This window comes from Stegodyphus dumicola, chromosome 8 (assembly GCF_044657685.1).
Source record: "Stegodyphus dumicola isolate Sdum_Otavi_A_Nest chromosome 8, ASM4465768v1".
Lineage (NCBI taxonomy): Eukaryota > Metazoa > Arthropoda > Arachnida > Araneae > Eresidae > Stegodyphus > Stegodyphus dumicola.
Genome location: NC_140775.1, coordinates 91400385 through 91426257, shown reverse-complemented (window position 1 = coordinate 91426257; position 25873 = coordinate 91400385). Strand labels below are relative to the sequence as shown.

The 25873-nt window shown below is 35.1% G+C and overlaps 1 protein-coding gene across 1 annotated transcript in view; it reads left to right on the top strand.

Moving 5' to 3' along the window:
• LOC118191630 (uncharacterized) overlaps nt 1-25873 on the top strand; it is a 139051-nt gene that overhangs the window by 73550 nt on the left and 39628 nt on the right. Inside the window, exons 18-19 of the mRNA XM_085823004.1 lie at nt 6351-6471; nt 6619-6690. Coding sequence (XP_085679130.1) covers nt 6351-6471; nt 6619-6690 — 193 coding nt within the window. The remainder of the gene's footprint in view (nt 1-6350; nt 6472-6618; nt 6691-25873) is intronic.

Below are 25873 nucleotides of genomic sequence, written 5' to 3'. Positions count from 1 at the left end.
ATTTTTAGCTTAAAACAGATTAGCTCTAATTTAGTAAATTACATTTTGAATAATATGCGTTCCTTTTTGAAGTATGTATTTGATATTTTAGACACCTCAAAATCTGAAATACTGTATGAGAGGTAAAAGAATGGTTTTCACTAGGATCGATCATTGAAAATTTAATAATTATGCAATACACTATGTGGAATTTTTTTTTTGTTTGTGTTTTAGTGAATTAAATGTTATTGGTAGTTAAATGCGTCTGTATACTTTTTAAGTTGAGAGATATCTACAAGTGTGACCTAAATGAAAAAAATGGCTGAATTAATATAGATACATGAAAAAAGGTTTTTACGTTTATAGCTTTTCAACATTCCTCATTGACTTATTATTACAGACCATTTACTATTCACCCAGCTTTCAGAAATCTATACAATTTAAGCAACAACATTATCGGTAAATTAAATATTTTTTAAATCTATAAATTAATTGTTAAATCCATAAATATAATTATATGCATGTACTTGTCTACCCTGTGCGCATTTTTTAGAAACAGTATTGATCTGTTTTCATTTTCTAGTATCTATGAACTTATCGAAATTTTCCCTTATTAATTTTACTACTTAACAATTGATATTTGTTAAATGTAATTTATCAGGCTGTATTATTTTTCAAGTGCAATTTTTGTAAGTTGCATTTTTTAAATAAAATATTTGTTCTCGATCGTAATTTTACCAAAAACAAATGTGTATAATACAAAAGAATACAGTTATATGTAATTAAAATAAATTATACTAAAGTTATCCTATGAAACTTTAAAACATTTAATTAGAGTTTAAAAATCAGTGATTAGCAACATTTATTAAGTTGCTCCTGCACATAGATATCTATTGTATATTAGCCTATTATTTTTAAACTTTGTTTCATTTCAGATTAATTTAAATATAAATAATTCTAAAAAAAATCATATTTAAAAATAACTGAAGGTAAATTGTAAAAAAAAATGTGATTTAAGCAAACTATGTTTTTAGATTTATAATTTAGTACCTTCTCTTTTTAACTGCAAATCGAAAAATACTAGAAGGCAGTGTGTACAATTTAAAGCAATTTGTTGACAGACAGAGTAGAGAAGAGGACCAAATATATGAAAATTCAACTTTGGAATTAAAACATTAAAAGATCATTAGTTAAGACTGCATTAAGGAATCAGAAGATTTCTCTAAAAAATTCTAAATATATTATGTTTTATTTTAATGTATTATTTTTTTTCCTTGTCTGTGTTCTAAGCTATGTCAGACTACTAAGTTAAAAAAACAAACCTGTTTATTTCTTAGATGGCGCCACTAAAATATAGTTTTAGATATGAAAATAAAGGCAATTAATTAAGCATATGTAAATGAAAACGATTCTATGAATGAACTTAATCTTAATAACTTACTAATTTTATAATTAGATTAAATTTAAATTCCTTTCAGTTTTAAAAATAAAAGCAAGAGTGGTTTTTAATAGGACTATTTTTGTGAATCGTTCTGGCAAATGCATAAGAACAAACAATAGTAATTACTTTTACTAACAGATTTCCACCATGCTTCTGCGAGATAACGTGGAAGCATTTGCGATTTAGTACTCGTGTTGTGTGGAATCGTTAGCTTCAGAATCTCCCAACACAATTCATTTGTCTGATTATTAGTACTTATGCAGAACTGGCAAATTTATTTTGATGGTTTACGATTCGATGACTGTATTCTGATTGGCCGAGTCTCTTATAAGCAGACCGTTCATCACTCATGGTAATACAACTAACTAAAAGTGGTAGGTCACATATTTTATCACTACCGAAAAGCTTCTTTTCCATTTTCAGACATTCAGGTTTTATTATATGCAGCCTTGATTATCACATTAGAGAAGAATTAAAAAACTATTATTATTGCTACAACTTTATTATAAGCTTATAATTAAAATCTGTTTCTTCTTCTTATTTTTCAATTATTTCGAACAGGGATGGACTTTAAACCGATCGCGATCGACAGGTGAACCACTAAGACAGTTTGGGTTGACCGCCCTTTGCCCTTACTAAGACCTAAAATGCGTATATAAGGTATTTCGTCCGCCTTCCTAGTATGCCTTTGTGGTGTGGTGGTTGCACGCTGACCGCATATTCCAGAGATTTGTGGTTCGATTCCCGGCGAAGGCGCTAATCATTTTTCATCTTTCCTGCTTCCAAAAAATCCTAATGTCTCTATAGTGGCGCCCGAAATAAAACGGTGGTAGATGATGATTTTCCACACCCAGGATTTGACAATTGGGTCCCCTAAAAACCCCAGTCGCCCCTTAAAAGGGGAGTATATAAGCTCATGTTTCATTTTTCCTGCTTCCAAAAAATCCTAATGTCTCTATACGCATACTAAAAGAAACATATTTATGGAACACCGACGTCAGCTAGACCGGAGAATCGGATTTTCACAACAGATGCGACTGTGTTTACTTGAGCAAATAATTGAGTGGGTAGACGGCACATGTACCCTCATTGGAAGCTCTCCTATGACGCTTAAGTACATACGCCGGGTACAGATTCATCGGTTCACGTATGTTCGCTGCTCGCTGCATTGAATACGTCCACGCTCCATGGTCTAACAGTAGCTTAAGTTCTTCAGACATCCAATTTGACACTTTTGTGTTACTTGTGTTTTTGTAGTAAAAGTAGTAATCTGTCAAATTTTAAAAGAAGAGTACAATGTCGGAAACAAGCGTTAAGAAAAGAAAAACATATAAATTTCATACAAAATGGGAAAAACAGATTTTTTTTTTTTTTTTTTTTTTTTTTTTTTTTTTTACAATGGTGAGTGCAAAATATATGTGCTATATATGTCGTGCAAGTTTGGCACTTCCAAAAAAAAAAAAAAAAAGGAAGCGTTGAAAGGCATTTCAAAAGCTTGCATGGGAGTTTCGATACAGATTTTTCGTTAAAAAGCGAAATGCGCAAACAAAATTCAAAAGAATTTAAATCGCAATTAATCAAACAACAATCATTTTACCCAATACCATATCTAAGGCTGCAACAGTTGCATCTTTCATGTGTTAGGAAAACATAAGAATCCTTTCGTGGATGTAGAAATAATAAAAAAGGAGTTTCTGGATGCCAGCGATTCATTATTTGATTCATTCAAGAACAAAAATGAAATTATTTCTTCGATTAAAGACGTACAACTTTCGCTTAGAACTGTCACGCTCAGTATAGAAATGATGAATTCTGATCTAGCTGATCAGCTGACCGAAGATATTACGAACTGTATTAGCTTTTCTTTGTAGTCGGACGAGTTTTCAGACATGGTTGATATTTCTCAACTTTGCATTTTTATGAAAAATGTTTTTAAGGATATGAGTGTAAAAGAATAATTACTAAAAATATAACTTATAAAGAAGAAAAACAAGGTGAAGATATTTACTGGGCCTACAAGAAATGCATGCAGGAGGGAAAAAAATCCGATTTATATAAAGTAGTATCGATGACAACTGATGGGGCCCCATCGATGACCAGCAGCCAATGGATTTTTGGCTATGTGTATCACAGACGATAACATACCGCATTTCCTTTCTTATCATTACATTATTCACCAACAGGCCCTCTGTTATAAAATTTTAAATATGCATCATGTTATGGGAATCTGCAGAAAAACAGTGAACTAAGTTCGAGGAAGAACTCTTCAGAGAAGAACATTTCGGTTCCAACTAGAAGAAAACGAATCTGATTACTGGAAACTGTTATACCATGCAGATTTTCGTTGGTTAAGTCGGAGTATATGTTTACAAAGATTCAGAAAGCTACTAGAAGAGGTAAAAGATTTTTTGGAATCAAATGATAAAGCTTACGTTGAACTTAGCGATGACGTTTGGTTGATGGAATTAGATTTTGTTGTTGATATAACAAGCCATCTTAATGAAGTCAACTTATAAATACAAAGAAAAACTCAAACAATAGTAGAATTGATTGGATTTTGATACTTTCAAAAACAAGTTAGACCTAATATCTTCCCAGTTGCTGCAGAATGAACTAAAAAATGCCAAAAATATTTCTGACGAGTTGTTTAAAAACGGAGGTACATTAAACAAAGAAAAAAATTTTCAAGAATTGAGTAGATTAGAACCAATTGTTTCCTTCCTGTGTTACCCTTTGGCAATGCTGATGTGAAAGAAATAATTGAAAATATAAATTATATATTCTCTTTAATCTCTTTATCTTTTTATCTTATCTTACTCTTTTTATCTTGAGAAAAACGAAGGTTTTCTTTTTAAACTGACATAATTTTAAAAGCACGTAGCTCAGAACCTAAGATAAATAAAGTATCCTAATTTTAAAAAAAGTTGCATTTCATTTAACATTGTTCTATGGCTCTACCTACTTGTGTGAAGCTACATTTTCAACGACAAATATAATTAAGACAACATATCGTTCCCGTCTTACACAGACAACCACTTAGAATCCAGTGCAAGATTAGTAGTTAATAATTTATATACGAGATATTCAAGACTGGTGGACAGTACGCAGACTAAGTCTTCTACTAACTATAATTTTAGATGAAAATGATTTATTTTGAATTGTTTAATAAGAAATACATCATTTGAAATTTTTATATTTGTGGCTATTATTATGATCTTTGTACATTGCGTTTTGCTTTAAACGCAGTTTTAAAATAGTAATTTTTTTTGTAGGTATGTAAATACATATTCCGTAGTTATTATTAAGTTATAATAAATATTGTAGACCTTTTTTTTAGTTCACCACACTCACGCCACTGAATGAACCGCATCACCTTAAAAAAATTAGAAGTAGCCCGTGCCATGAAAAAGTCTGCTCAGCCATGATTTAGAACATATCGTTATAACCATACCTGCTATTCTTTTACTACTGGCAAAGTTTTTCTACTTACCCAATAACATTCTTTCATTGAATAAACATTTTTAAAATGTCTGGACCTTTTTAATTCTGTTAGAAAAATTTGAAAAATTTATTAGAGAACTGTCAAATAGCACATTTTCTCTAGCTATGTGACTTTCAGGTTGTTTTTCACAATCAGTAATACCTGTGGTTTTATCTGAAATGATTCAGTTTATGGTTTCAGTATATTGAGATATTATAATACTCTTTGTCACTTAATTCATTATATATTGATCGTTTAATAATCCTTAGAATTTTGTATTAAAAGAAATGAAATATCACGCAACCCTCAAAAGAAAATTTTCAAACTTTGCAACATGCAAGCTTTCTTTTGCGCTGCATGTTTAACCTTTTCCCCCCTCCAAATTATGAAAAAAGAAAGAAAAAAAAAATTCAGCTGATGAAATATATGTTTAATTTTTCACATTTCACTACTTAGAATTCTTCTGTTTTTCAACAACTGCTTTTCTTCCCCTTTTTAAAAAAATGGTATTAAGTATTTATCAATATTTAATACCATTTTTCATCATATTCGTTTTTATTTGAATATATTTTATTTGAATTCATTATTCATTTTTATTTGAATTTTATAGTAAAAGTACTTAATAACAATAAAACTGTATAAGGTTTTTCTCCCGCCTTCTTAGCATGCCTTCGTGGTGTAATGCTCAGCACGCTCGGCGGATATTCGAGAGGTCCGTGGTTCGAGCCCCGGAGAGGGCGTTGCTCATTTTTCATCTGTCCTGCTTCAAAAATAACCTAATGACTTTACAACTAATGCAAAGATATTTCTTAGAATTCTTTAAATGTGCTCTTTATTGTTAATCTAATGTTAAATTTTACTTTTGGGCTACTTTTTCAAAGCTGAATTCACATGCGTAGTGTATGATGTTTTCTATGTGTCTGTGTTTGAAGCATGTGATGCGATGTTAAGAAATTTTGGAATTTTCCTTACACAGTTTTTTTTAAATAGCAAAACAGTTCTGAGTTATTATTTGTATGGGGTATTTTCACAATAACTTTCCTTTTTAAAGAAGTTCTCTTCTCATCCTTCTGAATAAATAAATAAATAACATTAGAAAAAAAAGGTGTACAGAGTGTCCCACAAATTTGAGAGCATTTTAAAAAATCATATAAAATCAACAATTTAATTTACACCTAAAGACTTGAAATTTATGTTATTTAATTTATTGTATTTTTTCCTTCCTTCACAATTACAAAAGTTGTTAATTTTAAGGGACAATAAACGGCCTCTTTCTGACAGGTATGTGCTATGTTTTAGTGAAAATTAAAAATTTTTGTTGTAAAAACTTAATTAGTTTCTTTAATTGAAAAAACATTAAAAGCTTTTATTGATTATCAGTAATCTTTTGGAATCCTAAGACATATCGCAAGCAATTTAACTAATTTTTATTTTTTTTTTCTATTTTAGATCTTATTTATCAATGGAAGGATATTCTGAGTGGTTTGAAGAAAGTGTAATCTTTGACTGGTTTCTTCTTTGCCGTATTTATACATCACCTTTTGTTAAGCATCTTGTGCTTACTGATAATGTAATTAATTATTTGAAATTATCTAAATCCCTAACTTCAAACTTTTCATCACTTATTTTACTCTACTCAGTTATAAAAGAATTTAACTTACAGAGTTGCTGTTTGAACGTGAAATACAGTAAAAATACAATATTTTTTTAAATACAGATGGAACGAAAAGATGAGAATTCCTATGATGGATCATCTGCGGCAGGTGTAACTTCAATAATTGATGAGATGGTATGAATTAGAAATGTAATAATATTGCTTTTAGTTTTTAGTTATTCTATTTGATTTTGAACTGATATAGATTATGGGCGTTGAATTTAATCAGTAAATTTCCCATCACGATTTAAAATTTTTAATTATTTTTATATTAAAATTTTTAAAATCACAAATAATTTCGCAGCTCTGAAAATACTATATGTTAATTTTTCTAAGAGTAATTTGTTTTCATTTCTTATCTTAAGTTTTAAACATTTTTCATATTATACACTCATGTCCATAAATTAAGGATAATTCGGAGTCACGCGGAAATCGAACTCTAAAATAAATATATCACCTGTAAAATCACTACACACATCTTCTGACACCGATGGTACGTGACAATGACGAGAGTGTAAGAGAGTATAAGAAACACAGGCAAAGAAGTAAAATTGTTCGCAGGCGCTTTATAAGCATTTCAGTGCAATAACCAAATAGTTATGACACAAAACACGCATTTGGATGATTTTTTACGTGGTAGAATTATCGGCCATCTGGAATGCGGGCGTACCCAACTGGAAGTATCAGACGAACTTGGAATTGCCCAGAGTGTCATCTCCAGGCTTTGGCAACGATTCCAAGATGATGGTAATGTGAGTAGACGTTACAGCACAGGTCGCCCCAGAGTTACAACGCCGAATGAGGACCGGTATTTGGCAGTTACTGCCAAAAGAAACAGGCGGAGCACAGCCTCAGACCAGTCTCGTCAGCTCTCTTCAGCCACTGGTACGACAATTTCAAGGCAGACCGTGTACAGACGCTTAGGGCAGATTGGTCTATATGCTCGTAGACCTGTCAGATGCGTTCCACTTACTGCAACTCACTGTCGCCTGCGGTTAGCCTGGAGTAGAGAGCATGCATTGTGGACACCGCAACAGTGGGCTTGTGTAATGTTTTCCGACAAATCCTGGTTTAGCTTGCAGTCTGATTCTCGCCGGACTTTCATATGGAGAGATCCAGGTACCCGTTACCACCAAGAAAACATCATTGAACGACACCGTTACGGTGGTGCAGGATTGCTCGTTTGGGATGGAATTATTCTGGGTTCCAGAACTGACCTGCATGTTCAAATTGGAACCATGACAAGCCATATCTATCGGGACGTCATTCTGGAACAACATATACATTTGTTTCGGGGCGCCATGGGGCACAATTTGTGTTTATGGATGACAACGCCCGTCCTCATCGTACAAACATTGTAAGCGAATCGGAGGTTATCACCCGTATGGACTGGCCAGCATTCTCACCGGATTTGAATACAGTAGAGCACGTGTGGGACATGCTTGGCCGACGAGTTGCAGCCCGTCAACCTCCTCCTACATGTCTACCGGAACTTCGGAGAGTATTGCTTTTTGAGTGGTGTAATATCCCCCAAGATCAGATCGATAATTTGATACTCAGCATGCCTAGGCGTAGTACGGACTGTATTGCATCGTCTGGGAGACATACAATGTATTAACAATCATACCAACCATGTAATAGTGATTTTTGTAAATAGGTGTTTTTTTTTTTTTTTTTTAATTTGCTCCAGGGAGGAAAAAGTCGCTAATTTTTTTAATAATATCAAACATATAGCATCTTTTTTTGCTCTTTACCTTTTGTTTAATAAATAAGCTTTACAAATAAGTCAGATTTGTTCTGCTTCTAACTCTTCCTTCGCCTGATTTTGCGTTATCCTTAATTTATGGACATGTGTGTAATTCATGCTATGAAAACTGAAGGAAAATAAAAACAAGCAATCAGCCTTTAAATATCTTTTATATGGCCAGAATACTAAAATCACCTACGTAGTATGATATCAGTTCTTCTCTCAGCATAAAAGGACTTAACTCAACAAGACACAGATTCCACAAGATATCGATAGCTGCTCCTTGATATTTGGTATCGTCCTGCAACAAAAGTTTGCTCAATCAATGTTGGTATGAAATCGTCTTAAAAATTTCACCAGTTCAACTAGCATGCTTGAATGATTCTATGCCCAGAAAATTTAAAGCGGCATGATTATAAAGAAAATTCTTTATTCTTCGAACATCGATTAATCTCCTTCATAGCATGGCATAAAGAAAAATTTTCTCAAAAGATGCCATCTTTCGCAGTGTATATAGTCATATGAAAAAGTATATTAGTTTATTTATTTATTCAAATAAGTGTGAATACCCAGAGGTTTCTCTACTGGGGTGATAGACTTAAATTTTCTCTTCAAAATTTTGCCTAGATCATCATACGCTCTCCAACCGTCCATCTTCATTTGGAAGAATTTGGCAGCAAGTGCATGAGCTTGTTTATCTACTTTATTGTGGATGACTAACAAAAGTGATTTATTTGATTTCAGAGCCTTTTTCCAGTTCCTCTTCTCTAACTGTTTGTGATGATGAAAAACACGAACACCTGTACAGGAGAAAATCTGTAGCTATGGAGACTTGTGCTCAAACATATACGACAAACCATGTGTTCTTTACTTTTATTTCACAAACAATAATCAATCAACAAATGGACTATATTCCTACACTTTTATTTCATTACACTAATTATAAATAATATGTCAGCGATGCGAAATAATTGATACAAAATAAGCGAGCCATTCTACATGGCTGTCACAAACACAATTCTATCAATCAATTATCTTGTTGCCACACATAAAGCTCAAAACTAAAGGAAGAAAAACAAAAGGAATTTACGCTGTTTGCAACAATAAAATGAAGCAAACGATACTCACATAAACATCCTGGCCCTCGTTGAAATCCCAGGGGATTTCAACAGTTGGAGCATTTTGAAACTTCTTAGTCTGTAATAAAAAATAAACATAAGAAAAATAATACAAAATATTATATGCGAAGCAGTTCATAGTTTTTTAGTCTGAATAGGAAGAGGACACAATTTCACGACTGGTCGTTTTATGACACCATGACCAGTTTTAATACTAGCAACTCTGACTCTTTGATCTGAGCCCGGATGAACAGCAATTATTCTCCCTAACCTCCATTTAAGAGGCGGAAGGTTGTCTTCTTTGATGAGGACTAAGTCATTGACTTCTAAATTGTTTTGACTTTTTTGCCATTTAGGTCTTTGTTGAAGCTGAGACAGGTATTCTCAACTCCATCTTTTCCAGAAGTGCTGAAAAATAAACTGTCTCACATGCCATCTGTCAATGTGATTGAAGGAACTATAATTTAGGTCTGGTTCAGGTATGGCAGTTAAAGACGTTCCTATTAGGAAATGACCAGGTGTTAATGCAGTTAAATCATTTGGATCAGCCGATGTTGGACACAATGGCCTAGAGTTGAGACAACCCTCAACCTGCGCTATCAAGGTCTGAAATTCCGGATAGGTCAGCACAGTATCACCAACAGTCCTTTTTGGATGTAATTTCATTGACTTTACTGCCGATCCCCATAGTCCACCAAAATGGGGAGATGATGGCGGGTTGAATATCCATTTTATTTCCTCTAAAGACAAAAATTTGTGAATTTCTTGATTTTGCTTACATTGCAAAAAACATTTTCTGATTTCTTTGTCTGCACCTTTAAAGTTAGTACTGCAGTCACTATAAATCTCAAATGGTTTCCCTCTTCTTGCAATAAATCGTTTCAATGCACTTAAAAATGCCTTTGTTGACAAATCTTCTACCACTTCAAGATGTACTGCCTTGATTATAAAACACACAAATAAGCATACGTAATATTTAAATGATTCTTGTCCACGTCCTGCACGATGTTTAATCATGAACGGTCCAGAAAAATCTATTCCAGTTCGATGAAATGGTCGCGATTGTGTTATTCTAGATTCCGGTAGATCAGCCATTATTTGACTTGCAGTATTAGCTCTAAGTTTGCAACACGTGATACAAGATCTTACTACTTTTCGGATAGCAGATCTAGAAGCTATGATCCAAAATTGCTGTCTAATTAAAGATAGAAGAATTTCCGGTGCTGCATGCAGATATTTGACATGAAAGTGTCTAATTATGATTTCTGTCAGATTGTGTTTTGAAGGTAATAAGATTGGATGTTTTTCATTTTCTGATAGTTGCGCATTTTTCAGTCTTCCTCCTACACGCAACACTTTGTTGTCATCTAAAATTGGAACAAGCTAAGGAGGTTGCTGTTTGTAGGTAAGTCTTTTCCCAACTCCAAACATTGAATTTCTTTAAAAAAGTGAAATCACTGTATTATTCGGACAATACAGAAAGTTGCAACTCGAATTTCATTACTAGATAAAAAAGACGTATTTCTTTCTAGATATGCTACTTGAGAATTCGATATGAATCTTAATATCCAATCAAATATGCGTTGTAACTTTGGAAATGAAGATATATTTGATATAATAGCAAGTTCCTATACAGGTTCAGAAACTACAAATGAGACTGTTTTACGTGCATCTGGTAATGCCTCTTCATCTATAAGAATATTTTTAGACAAGGCAATCTCACTGCACTTTAACCAAGAAGGACCATTCCACCACAATTGATGAGATAATAGTTCTGCAGGAAATAACCCACGTGAAGCACAATCAGCTGGATTTTCCTTTTCATCGACATGGCTCCAGTTCTCAGGTGGTAAGATGGATTGTATTTCAGAAACTCTATTGGATACGAATACTTGCCATTTTTTAGGATCTGACCTTAGCCATGACAACACGATTTGTGAATCACTCCAAGCTTGCACTAAATCAAAATTTATAACTAATGCAGCTTTTACAGACTGAATCAAGCGTGTCAATAACACTGCTGCACATAATTCCAGTCTTGGAATCGTAATAGATTTTAATGGTGCTACACGAGTTTTAGCTGTTACGAGTTTAACATTAATGTCAGAGTTATTGCAAGTTTTGATATAAATAACTGCTGCATAAACTGTTTCAGACGCATCACAAAATCCGTGAAGTTCACTCGAAAATAATCAGGTAGCAGAATTTTCCTAGGTATATTTATAGAATTCAAAAGTTTAACTTCTCTACATAGATTTCTCCAATTTCGATCAATCTCTTCTGTTACAGGATCATCCCATGATAACTGTAATTTCCACAATTGCTGAAGGATCATTTTAGCGAGAATTACAAACGGAGCTATTCACCCCAATGGATCGAATAGTTTTGCTACAAATAACAAAATAATTCTTTTAGTCGGAACACTTTGATACTCTATTACACCGACATTACATTTGAATTCATCATTGTCCGGATGCCATTCCAATCCCAGAACTTTCAATGTTTTGTCTTCTATTACACGATGAATATTGTCACTATCTGTGTTTGTTAAGTCAGAGGTTTTTAACAATGACGGTTCACTTGTCGACCATTTGTGAAGCTCAAAGCCACCACTTTTTAGCAGTTGTTGCAATTCGTCTATCAATGCAATACCTTCCGAACTATCTTTTACACCAGTTAAAATATCATCAACATAAAAATCTCTTAAAACTATATTCTTTGCCTTTGGAAAGTTCAATCCTTCATCAATCGCTAACTGACTCAAAACTTTGGTTGCAAGATATGGAGCAGCTGCAGTTCCATATGTAACTGTTTTCAAACGACAAACTTGTATTTGTTTATACGGGCTATCTCTCCATAAGATTCTCTGAAAATCTCTTATCTTTTTCATGAACCTTTATCTGTCTGTACATCATTTTAATATCAGCGGCTATTGCAATGCTATGAAGTCTAAATCTTAGTAAAATACAAATTAAGTCATCTTGTATTTTTGGGCCTATCATTAGTGTATCATTTAAAGAAACACCTGTAGTTGTTTTAGCGCTCGCATCGAAAACAACTCTCAATTTTGTTGTTAAGCTAGAGTCCTTCAACACGAAGTGATGTGGGATATAATAGTGTTTATTCTCTAATTTATAATCTGTGTCTGGCACTAATTCTACGTGTTCTAGTGAAAAGTACTCTTTCATAAACTGAATATACTGGTTGTAAATTTCTTTCATAGATAACAGCCTCTTCTCCAAGTATTGAAATCTTCTGTACGCCACTTCACGGGAGTCACCTAGAATATCTCTATTATGTTTGAATGGTAATGCAACTGAATAACAACCTGATGTGTCTCTAAAATGCGAGTTTTTAAAATGTTCTTCACAAAGTTTTTCTTCATTTGTTAAAGGTTGTACATTTGGAAACTTTTCTAACTCCCAGAAAGAATTTACTAACTCATCTGTGTTTGTATTCAAATGATTTACATATACTGGCTCAAAATTTGTAGATTCAAAATTTGTAGTACCCAAAATTATCCATCCCAACCTCGAATTTAGAGCAAATGGTAGATCAGGACCACATTTGACAATTTCTCCCGTCATTAAATGCAGAAATACATTTACTCCAAATAAAATGTCAACTGGTTGTGACTTGTAAAATAATGGATCAGCTAATTGTAAATCATTGAAGATATCGAAGATGATTGATGGCAAAGATACATAGGGAATGTTATCTGTCACCTTGTCCAGTACAAACGCTGATGTTGATACACGAATATCACTTTTAAAATGAGAAGTGAATATTAAATCGACTTCCTCATTACTTATAGAATTAAATTCTCCTAGACATGATACAGAAATGGAATTATCTTTCACTCGTAATCCTAATTTCTTCACACAATCCCTTGAAATAAATGATCTCTGAGATCCAGTGTCACATAAACATCTACACTTCACAAACTGTTGTTCAGAATTTTGAACTTTTATTAAAGCAGTACACAATAAAATGTGACTGGTTTGATTACCTTTTGCATTCGAATCATAATGAGAGGCACAAACTGTGGCTGAAACGTCCTTAGGACTCGTTAATTCATCTCTTTTAGGGATAGATTGCGTAGGCGGAGATATACTGTTTAACTGAGTTTTATTCTTTGAATTATTTACAATGTGCAAAATACTGTGATGCTTTTTAAAGCAATGTTGACATGTATTTAAACTCTTGCATTTTTTGAGCAAGTCCATATTAGATAAACAATTAAAACAGTAACGATTAGATTTTACAAATTCTATCCTTTGCTGAACCGATAAATTTAGAAATTTCGAACATTTGGCTAAACTATGATCTTCTTTACAATAACCACAACCCAAAGTAGCAACCAGAACATTATTCTTATTTTGAAACACAGATTTAGGTACCTTATTACTTGTTGATTTGCTATTTTGAAGTGTTCTTGCATAGGTTTTTAGGAATTTAATTAAAGTCGTAAGTTTTGGAATTTCATTACATTTTAACTGACGTTCCCACCATAATTTTGTAGAAGGGTCTAATTTTTGCAAAATTAAATAAGTCATTAAAGTGTCACCAAAATTATCAATGGTTTGATTCAATACTTCTAAAGAACCAATTACTTCATTAATATTGTCAACTAAATTTAAAATAGCAAATGCTGATTCATTTTGAATAGTTGGTAAGCTTAGAAAACGTTTAATATTTGCAAAAATTTGTTCTCTCTTATTTGAATATCTTTCGTCTAACAGATTCCATGCTATTTCAAAATTACAATCCGAAATTTGAATGGTTTGAATAATGCGATATGCTTCACCTTTCAACGAAGCCTTCAAGTACTGCAATTTTTGAACATTAGATAAATTTGTATTATTTCTTACACAAGCACTGAAAAGATCTTTAAAAGCTATCCATTCTGTAATATTACCACCAAAAGTCGGTAATGTTAACTTGGGTAATTTAATATTGTCAAGAACCTGTTCTGAAATTACACTATTAGAATTATTTTTACTATTTTGATTTTTTAATATTTTTTCACCTTTAAATTTCCACAAATAAATTTTATCTGTGTACTCCTGAACATTATCTATTTCGTTTTCTAATTCTTTAGTATCTGTAATCAAACTTTCGATTTCGGAATCAAGCTTCCTCAACTCAATTTCTTTTTGTGTCAATAATTCGACACATTCCTCTAGTTCTATTAAATTAATTTAATCTGCAGTTAAAATAGTTTCAATTTTCTTTACATAATTAGTAACACTTCTGCGTAAAACCGTTCTTTTTGTTTTAAAAGTTATAAGTTCACTCATAATTGATCAATTCAAAAACAGAAATTGTTCTTAAATCACTTAACACTATTATTAAAATGAAATCGAATTCTATGCTGTATTACAACAATGTTCTTAAAATTTAACAACAAATTAAACGAATTTTTGTTCAAAATCCACTTACCTCACAAAGTGGAGTAATGTTTTACCAACCATATGCATATTAGCGTTGTTAGAATACACTTAGAACAGTCACTATCTTCACTAGCTCTCAGGCTAGACTTTTGACCAACAATAAATGTTCTTTACTTTTATTTCACAAACAATAATCAATCAACAAATGGACTGTATTCCTACACTTTTATTTCATTACACTAATTATAAATAATATGTCAGCGATGCGAAATAATTGATACAAAATAAGCGAGCCATTCTACATGGCTGTCACAAACACAATTCTATCAATCAATTATCTTGTTGCCACACATAAAGCTCAAAACTAAAGGAAGAAAAACAAAAGGAATTTACGCTGTTTGCAACAATAAAATGAAGCAAACGATATTCACATAAACACCATGATTACATTCAACACATCATCTTAATTGAAGTTACATATTATAATATCATCTAAGACATCTGTCCTGATGCTCTAGATAAGGCACCCTGTGCTGTCTCTGGAATCGGTAAAATGTGGCCATCGCATGTTTTGTTAAGAGAAAAAATTATTACCTATTTTGAGCCATTTCTGGCAGATACTAATTACTGCACAGTGGGAATAGCTTATCAGTATGGTTATTTTGAATATGCTGTTATCAAAACTCGTTGCCATAATAATGCCATCGAATTTTTCCTGAAATCAGATAAATTTTTGTCTTGTAGTGTGAAGAAATTAAATACTAATTGCACAGCTGCCCACTTACTCATTTTTACATCACATCAGTTTCCTGGTAGATCACTGAATATTGCGTTTTTAAATTTTTATCCTAAAAAAATTACTGAAGGAAATGCTTCCGAGCAATAAAGGAAATTTAAGCATTTTTTTATCAAGATTCAAACAAAGTGTAATCATTAATATATGTGTTTAATTTTGTTTTACATCAGTTATGTAATACTAAGTTTATCTACACGGCAAAAATGCACACGGTTGAAATGTGTTTTTGTTCACATTGCTCTTGTATAATTTACGAAAGATTAACATTTAATTAAATTGCTAAATAATAAAACTAAATATTTTTCTTAGTTCAGTTTTGTGAATTAGCAACTTACTTAACTGGACGATTTAATAATATTTATTATTCCAGATAATTACAATTAAATTACATTGTACAATTAAATTACATACTGCTGTGGATAAAACAGTTCTTAAATACCGTGACTTCATCTGGTATTACTGTTGTTATCTTATGCATTTCATCTCATTTTTGTATTTCCTGTAGAAATTTGCTTTATTCTAATGGTCTGTGATAGTAATTTTTCCATCGTTCCCTTTCACACTTTTTAGATAAGGCTCAGTTAATCCAGCCTTAGTTAATCAGGCATCAGCTGTGTATATACAGCAGGCTCAAAAGTTCTTAACCAGTCTTTATTTTCGCAACCTTTGGTCATAGACTTATACTTCAATAATGCAAATATTTGTTTTCAGACTTTTTTAATTTAAACAAAATATTTGTTTTAAAAAATTTACGAAGTGTAACTTCTTATATATTCTTCCAATCCCTATACTTGTGTTAGGAAAATTTTATACTGATGATTACTCTTGAATTCTGGCACATGCTCCCTATGCTTCTGAAGACAGGAACTAATGCTGACTTTTTCACTTCCATTACGTCCTGAGATACGAGGCGCAACGGAAGTGAAACTCCATCCTGAAGGCCTTAGCCTTCAGGATAGAAGATGTTAAACCAAACAGCCACCGTGATTCCATCCATTACTCCAAAACTAGATGCCCTGGTACATCATGTACAGTGCATCAGATCTTGATGCACTCTAACCGAGTAAGATCCTACTGACAGTGGAGTTTTAAACTCACTTTAAATGAGAGACAGCACCAGTTTATTCCAATTAGAAAATATTTCTGACAATTTTGGATATCTCTGCCCATTCATATATTAGATGTTCTGTTAGTCTGTAAAGGTTAAGGAGAGTCATGAAGAGAAATTGCGTGTCTTTCAAGCATGTTGAATACATGTTCAACAGGATTCAAGTTGAGTGATCTTGATGGCCATTTTATGGAACACTGCTGACAAAGTGGATCTTGGGAACTTGCACACTGTTATCCATAAAAGTATTATTAAGACACTTGACCACAAGAACTGGGTAAGAATGATATTCATATTTCCCACCACAATCACAATACTTCAAAAGGAAGATGTGGCTGTCAGTATAAATGCCTGCCCAAACCTACGTCTGCACAAACCTGCAGACTTATGCTCTATATTTGTGATTTCATGATGTTCCTGACAGAACAACAAATTGCGGGCATTCTTCAGTCCAATAACATTTGGTAATAAGACTGTAGGATTTTCCACTGTGTAGTTCTCAGTTGAAAGTGAAGAATCTTAAGAACTATTAATCGAATAATCGCTTGAGTTCGTGAGACAATGAATAAATTTGGAAAGGGTTAAAAGACTCTTTATTATTCAAATAAGATTTAACAGAACTCCGTCTTGGAGTTGTACAATAAAGCCGACACATGGGCTTGAACTTAAGAGACTAAGAATTAAACTAAACTTAACTAAAGAGATATGGTCGAAGCTATCAAGATTCTAACAGAGTTGTCCCTTAACGCTAATTTACTGCGAAGCTATCAAGGGCCTAAAGTACGGCCGAGCGTAATAATAGCTTACGAGAGAGTAACCTAAAAAGGCGGACGCATGCAGCCAGAATATCTGGTATCTCTCTCACTAAGACAGTAGAACTTCAATAGAGGCTGTCCTCAAGGATCCTGTATGGGTCCACTGCTTTGGAATCTTGTAGCCGACACAGCGCTGACTCTTTTTAACACAGATCCTCACTCGGAAATACTGGCTTATGTCGATGACTTTTTGCTGGTAACCAAAGGGCACAACCGCAACGCATATGAGACTAGGGCGCAACAAGCAATGGACAAGATGGCCAAATGGGCCAATGACCGTAAGTTAATTATTGCCAACTCAAAAACCCAATGTATGCTTATTTGCACAGGTAAGCGCCATCGAAGAACCCCGTACATCAACCTCATGGGGAAAATATTAAAATAGTCAGAAACTTGAGGACCTTGGAGTTATAATTGACGACATATTCACTTGGGTGCCACATTCAAAGGAGGTCAAGGCACGACTTCACAGGATATTTAATTCCGTACTCAGCAGCTCCAACATGGGGAATTTCTTCGAGGATGCTTAAGACGTGGTACTCTGTAGTTGCTGAGCGTATTGCACTGTATGGGGCCTCCATGTGAGGTATAACGATCACTACTAAAATGGAGAATATGCTACGTTTAGCACATAGACCATTCCTCCTAAGCATTAACGGAGGATATAAAGCCTCGCCGACTAATGCTCTAAACGTGATTTCTGAACTGCCGCCTCTGCATCTCTTAGCTCAGCGTGAGAGTGCAATAGTGCGAGTGCTCCGACTCAAAGAGACAATAAGTTTATGGGACAGGACTTATGTTTATACTGACTATGAGCAAAGCATTCCCGAGCCACCTTGCCATCCGGCCGAATTCAACATCTCGATGAACTGCAGGTCACCAACGTGGTTCAAAGCCACTGCAATCTACACCGATGGTTCCAAAGGAGAATGTGGCACCGATAGCGGATACCGTGTTCTACATGGGAACCAGATCTTAAGGACCTGGGAAAGAAAGCTTAAGCACCACAACTCAGTTTTTCAGGTTGAACTGATTGCATTAAAAGCTGCACTTGTCTACACACTGGAAAATAACTATTACAGTATATATTCAGACTCAGCCTCTAGCCTACAGGCAATCCAAGGCACATGTAGTCAGGGTCCATACAAAAGCTCTTACTAAGAACATCAAATTACTATTGGCTTGAGCTCCAGTGGGTACCTGCTCACACCGGAATACTGGGTAATGAAACTGCAGATGCAATAGCCAAAAGAGCAGCAACTGACCCTCACGTTCGCACACTTTACGTGCCTCTTCCGGGCTCATTCTTAAAAGCTGAGCGTCGAGAGAGAATTACTCAAACGTTGGCAACATCTGTGGGAGACAGAGACCACCGGCAGAAGAGTTCACACATTTTTTCCAAAAGTCTGCCGGCTTCTAAAAACTGGCTCGTCTCACTTCACTCAGTTTCTAACAGGACATGGTCCCTTCATGACTTACCTGCATCGCTTCAGACGACGCGAAAACGACAGTTGCTTATGCGGGATGGTAGGAGATCCGGACCACTATCTGTTCGCTTGCAGAGAGACCGCCAAATATCATCTTAGGTAACCAGTAACAAACCACATCCATGCATGGGCCGAAGCTACTTCGAAAAATTGCAATGCATTGAAACGCATATGCGATTGCATAAATATTGCACGCAAATTCTCAGCTTCCATCCTCGTCACCAGCACAGCCCCTGTATGCTCTGTACCTGTAATGAACTAATTTTATCTTAAGTTAGCTTATTCGGTTTTTCTTATTCCCTGAATATACTTATCTCCTTGAACTGTAAACCCTGACTTATGAACCTTGAATTATGTATTTTGCCTTATTTTATGTATTGTTTTCACTGTTTTGCCTTTTTTTATTTTATGTATTATTTCGCTTTTTAGTATTTTACTTCTTATTATTTTTAGTATTGCTATTTAGTATTTAGCCCTATTTTAGATATTATTTTTACTGTTAATCAGTCACTTTGTTAATTGCTCATATATTGCATTGTACTCATTTATTGTTCACGTTGTAGATGTCTTTTGTAACCACTTATCCATAACTCTGTAAATATGTAACTGAAATTGTTCTTCTCACCCGCAATGCACCCTTCTTCCATCACTGCACTATCGTCTCGTCCAGCATTTGTTTGCACTGCCAAAAGCACTCGTCTTGAGCACAATATGTATATATAAGTGTGTTATGTTGATCAAGATATTTCCGTCAGCGGGGCTACCTGTCCGATATGCTAACTACCCAGTGGACCGGCTGCCTCACTGTCGGTGGAAAGAAAGAAAGTAGAACTTCGCTGTTAAATACCTCTCTTCCTCATTAGCATTCAGACGTGATTCTAAAACTACGTTCTGACAGGAAGTGGTAAGTTGAAGTTAAGAAGCGATAAGAAAGGAAGTTTAACTTGAAATTTAACACTGTTAATAAAACTAACGTAATCCTTACATAACTCCTGACCAGACTTTAAATAGTCGAAAGCTAAAGTTCTTTAAACGACCTTGTTTAAGACTTTAAAGTCTAAAAACTTTCTAACGTTAAACTATACACTTCTAACTCATTCATTAACTAGATTCACTTTAAACTTCTGTTCTTAGGGCCAACTTTATAGCAATTCTAAAGCTATACTAACACTAGAAAATTTTAAAAATTTTCATCTGTTTCTCGACAAACATCAGTTTTTTCTTGGTCAAGGAGGTCAAGGCTTTGAGTCCTTTTAAATTATCTGGAAGGAAATAGCATAAGTACTTTTTATTTTTACAAAACATTTCAGTCTTCCTTACAATTACTCCGTTATGGCAACATTTGGCCATCACACGTTTTCCTTCATACTTAAACTTCCCATGCTCCCATGCTCTCCAGAAATTGTTATGAAATGTACTTAGGGTACTTATGTTGTGTTACTGCGAACAAAACTACCTCTACACAACACCTAACATTGTTAAATTTGACATAATAGACCTCACAAGCCTCCCTACACGCCAACACTTTCCTAATGTAACTAAGCGAGAGCTTAAATTTACTTTAAAGTGTTAGCTGGAAAGAATAACACACATACATATATTTTAAAACATTCAATTCTTTCACAAATTCATTTACACGGAGGCCAAAATTTATCTCTTGTAAACGTTTAAATTTACGACACTTTAACACACATATCTAATATTTCTGCTTTAACATAAACATTTAGATATATACACATCACTTTTAAATTCGCTTTACATCAAAAGTTATAGTTGCTTAGTTACAATTTACCATCTTTATACGAAATCTTTAGGTTAACAGATTTCAGTATTCAAAGAATCTTTCCGTCTAAACATACTGACAATTTAATTCTCGCAACTTGCGAGTTCTTAACAAAATATTTACTGCTAGTAGCTTCTCGCCAAATTGCGAACATAAAAATCTATGATTACAAGCTATTTACAACTAAGTTCTCGCTATTTGAGATTTAACTTTTCTAAAAATCTTTTGCAACTTAGAACAAGATGATATAATTCGAATCTTTCAAAACAAAATAAGCAAGGAAATTTTCACTTATCTTTTTCTGTACTCCTCCATTATGGTCTGACAGAATTGTTCAAATGTAGGATACTTCAGGACCTCCAACCTTCTTCTGGAACTTTAATGCTCCGTGTCTTTTGCTCCACTCCTTTTCCTCTTCTGTCCTTTGTGTACGAATTCCGGGTTTTTACGGGACGGCTGCGGGTTTTGGAACTTGAGTCTCCTCTTGAGCTCTGGTGGGGCCATTCGTCCTTCAGCGTCTCTGAACTTGCGCTTGGACCTTCTAACTTCTTGATCAGGCACGGTTGTATCGGCTGGTCTTTTATCTCTTTTCGTCCTCAATTTTGGATCTCCTTGGGCCTCCCTAGTAGTTGTTGCCACTGGAAAACATGGCTTGAGTCTTGTTGATTCCGCCCGTCGTTGAAATCGCTGTTTCGCTGGAACCTCCTCAGCAGGCCTCACTCTCTTACCCGGCGGTACTGGTGTTTTTGTTGAATCCTAGGTTCTGTTTCGTTGGTCCGTCGGCATTATCTTCCTCCGTTTCTGTTCGCCTGGACCTTTTCCTGGTTGTATCCGCTTGCCCAGTGATTGATTCGTCTGTTTCCATATTTTTGTTCGGAGACTCCAGCTGGGCTTTTGAGCTGGCGGAATTCTTTCCTCCCTTCCAGGATCCTGTAATAAATCCTGTAAAATTTTAAAATCATTACGGCTGTAGTAAGGCTTCATTTGGTCAATATCTGCAACCAGTTGTTGGCCATTTTCGGCCTTTAAATAAAAAGTGGCTTCTTTTATTTTCTTCACTATATACGGCCCTTCAAACCTGGGTTCAAACTTTGAAACTCTGTTTTCGGGTGCGGATGATAAGGAATGTTTTAAATTTAAGATTTTCTACCCTACTGTATATTCCATTTCCCTTCTGTTTCTATCGTAATATATTTTCTGTTTTTGCCTTGCTACATCAGAGTTCTTAATGGCTTCATCGATAATTCTCTATATGTCTTTTAACTTGAATTCTTCTTGCCTTTGCTGTACAAAGAACAGCTTATACAAGGGCGTTACAATTTTTCTTCCTAGAAATAACTCCGCGGGGGTCTTCTGTGTGGTATCGTGTTTTGCTATTCTCGAGGCAAAACCTAACTCATTGACACAGTTGTCCCAGCAACATGGTAATTCTTAACATATCCACTGATAATTTTTACAATATTTTTTATTTACGCGTTCTGCGATATTCGATTGCGGTCTATATGGTACCATTTTTAGATAGCGTATGCCAAGTCCTGTGCACAGATTTTTAAATATACTGCTAACAAACTGTTTTCCATTATCTTATATTACTTTTAGTGGGTCTCCGTATTTTAAAATATACTTATTTAAAAACGAATCTGCGAATATTTTAGCTGAAGCTCGTTTAAGAGTGACTACTTCTACCCATTCTGAAAAAGGGTCTACAATTGTTAACAAATATCTATTTTTATTTATTTTTGTTCTACGGTAGGGTTCGAGCAAATCTATGCCAACCGTTTCATTTGGGAAAGTGGTCTTTGTGTTTTTTAGAAACCCGGCCAGGCTGTAATTAACATCATTTATTAATTGGCACAAATGACACGACTTAACATTCGCCGTAACTACTGTTTGCAACGGCGGAAAATAAACCGCTTCGCGTACCCTCTGTATGGTTTTTCGAATTCCGAAATGACCAGCGGACGGCAGATCATGCAATTCTTCTAAAATATTTAAACGTAGACTCGCTGGGATCACTGGCAGGTATTCCTGATTATCATTTATTACTTTTGTACAGAATAATAGTTTGTCGATTATTTCGTAATGCTCAGCCCGATTGCGAATAGCTGTTAAATATACATGTTCAAACTTTTCATGGTCTTCAAGATATGCGTAAATGTCTTTAAATTCCGGATCCTTTCTTAATTCTTCCACTATGGATTAACGGGATTCAATAACTTTTGAAGTCATCCTAGCACACTTAACTGTATTCCCCTCCTCATCGATTTTTATTCTTGAAAGGGCATCGGCAACTAAATTTTCTTTTTCCGGCACGTGTTTCATAATTAAATTAAATTATTGTAGTTTTAATGCCCACCGTATCAGGCGAGGCAATAAATTTTTCCCCGAATACAAGCGGCCGACTGTCGCATGGTCCGAGTATAGTGTTATCGGAGAACTTCCGAAGTAGACACGAAATTTCTGAACGGCTAATAAAACAGCGAGCGTTTCTCGCTCTGTTGCTGAATAGTTCCTTTGGGTAGAATTCAAAACGAAAGCTATCGGTTGCCCTTTCTGGGAAAGCACAGCTCCAATTGCATAATCGGACGCATCTGCAGCAATCTCTAGATCTTGTTCGCCTTCTGAGAATTTGAGGAGCATTAATTAGGGCATTTTTTAGTTGTTCAAAAGCGGTGTTCGCCTCGGCTGTCCAAGAAAATCTAGTTTTCTTTCTTTTCAGCACTAGGAGAGGCTCAACAATTTTGGCAAAGTCTTTAATAAGCATTTTGTAATAGCATCATAAGTCCAAAAACGAAGATAATTTCTTAGCTGTGTTCGGGGGAGGGTAACTTTCAATCGCTTATATTTTGGAATTATCGGTGCATTTCTCGAAATCTTGTACCCAAGCTGCCGCAACTCCTTGGCAGCGAACTTGCATTTTTTTGCATTTATTTTAAAACCGGCTTCGTTAAGCAAATTAACAACTTCTTCCAAGTGTTTCGCATGGTCGTCTATCGTTTCGCTGGTGACTATTATATCATGAAGATAAATGATTGTACTTTTACCCAAAACTGGCCTTAAAACTATGCCCATTGCTTTTTTAAAGCAGCCGGCGCTCCGCTTAAACCAAGCGGCATTCGTAAGAAGGCAAAGACTGTAATGAACGCAGTCTTTTCAACATCTTCGGGTTTTACGGCAATTTGAAAATAACCAGACGTTAAATCTAAGGTTGTCATAAACTTACTAGAACGAATTTTTTTAATGATTTCATCGATTATTGGTAGGGGATACGTGGGATACTTCGTTATACAGTTAAGTTTGCGATAATCGACTGCAAACCTGTACGCGTCTGGGTGGTCGGGCAGTGGCCCATTATTCTTCCTGCAAAGGACCACCGCACTTTCGTATGGACTAGTGCTTGGCATAATGATTTTATTTTCTAACATTGTTTTTATATGATGTTTCAGAATCTGTTCTTTGACTCTATCATATCGAACGGCCCATCAGCGGCCGAGCGGTAAAGTCGCTGAACACTGGTAGTTCGGCCCGAGGTTCGAATCTCGCGAACGGGCTGGCTGCATGGGCGTTTTCGTGGTTTTACCCATGCGTAAGATGTATACGAGCCAGTTTCCCTTAGAAAGTCCTCCACGAAGTCATCCCTCCTCTTAGGCAGATAGCCCTAGTGTGCTTTGCCGTAATTAAATAAACCAAACCAAACCAAACTAAAATGTCGATAAGGTTTCGACCGGACTGGAGGGGTATTCCCTGAATCAATAGCATTATTCAGAAGAAACCTGGCAGAAACCAGGTTTTTCATTGAACAAAGAATTAAATTTTCTTACTATCTTTTCAATCATTTCTTTCTCTTCAAGCTTCAGATGGTCTAAGCCTATTTCCGACATAGACCCTTCCTCTTCTTCCACGGGGTTCCATGTGCACCTGAAACGTAGAATTCTGGAAATTGATTCGCGCCAGCTGCGCGTAAGAAATCGACCCTTACTATTACGGATGTGAGTAAATTTTTTACGACTATTTAACACCTCATTTTTAATTTTTACATTAGTGCGGTTTTTCCCAAACATACGCACTGTTTTCCTTGGGCGGCAATTACTTTTTGTCCAGCAGTTTTAAATAGTCTATAACGACGAAAATGTTCTTTAAAGAAATCTTCTGAGAGAAATGAACACTGAGTCCCTGCGTTCAAAAAGGCAGTAGTTGGAACATTATTTACAAGAATATGTATCTCCGGCATGGCTAGATTTCGCACCACCACTGTTATTTAGGCGTATTTCTGAGAGGCTTTTCTTCCCACTCGATGACAGTGCCTCCTTCTTGATCACCGGTTTTTGTTTAAATTTCGGTTCTCTGCCCGCCTCTTTTCGCAGATTTTGGTTTCCGCCACACTTTGATTTATCCGCGCTTTTGTTATTGGACTTTTCACCTTTTCCCTTCTCCCGATACACATTCTGCTCAACTTGCGGTTTCTTCTGAGGAGTAAACCTTGAATGTTGGCCAAACTGGTTCGCACGCGCTTTCTCTGAGTTCCTTCTGCTTTGGAACTTCACCGCGAGCTGGACTAATGTCTGTGGGTTACGGACTTGAGCTGACGGTAGTAGACGCGGTGAAATTACCTCTATAAGTTCACTATCGGGCATCTTCCCGTATAATAAATTGAAGATTTGGATTTTTCTTAGAATGAACTCTGAAAAATTCTCGAAACTGCTTTGATATTTGCTAAATAATTCCGACCCTAGCTTCGCACGGTCATTAACGACTGGAAATGCTTTTGATAATGCAGACTTGAAATTTTCCCAGCTGTACGATTCTGAACCTGGGTCCCCCAACAAGAACTTGACAATCGCTTTATACCAGCTGAGGGCTTGAACTTTTAAGGCTGTAGTAGCGATGGTCCTTTTCTACAGCTGGTTCACAGGATGCAAAGTGAAATGCATGTTAGTTGCTGCAGGAAGGTCATCACTGAGCCTTTGCCCTCAAATGTTGCGGCTGGCTTCATAGAGGCACGCATCGCTTCCAATGTAAATCCGAATCCTTCCATTGATTTGGAGACGTCTGAGGAACCTGAAAGGTCGGA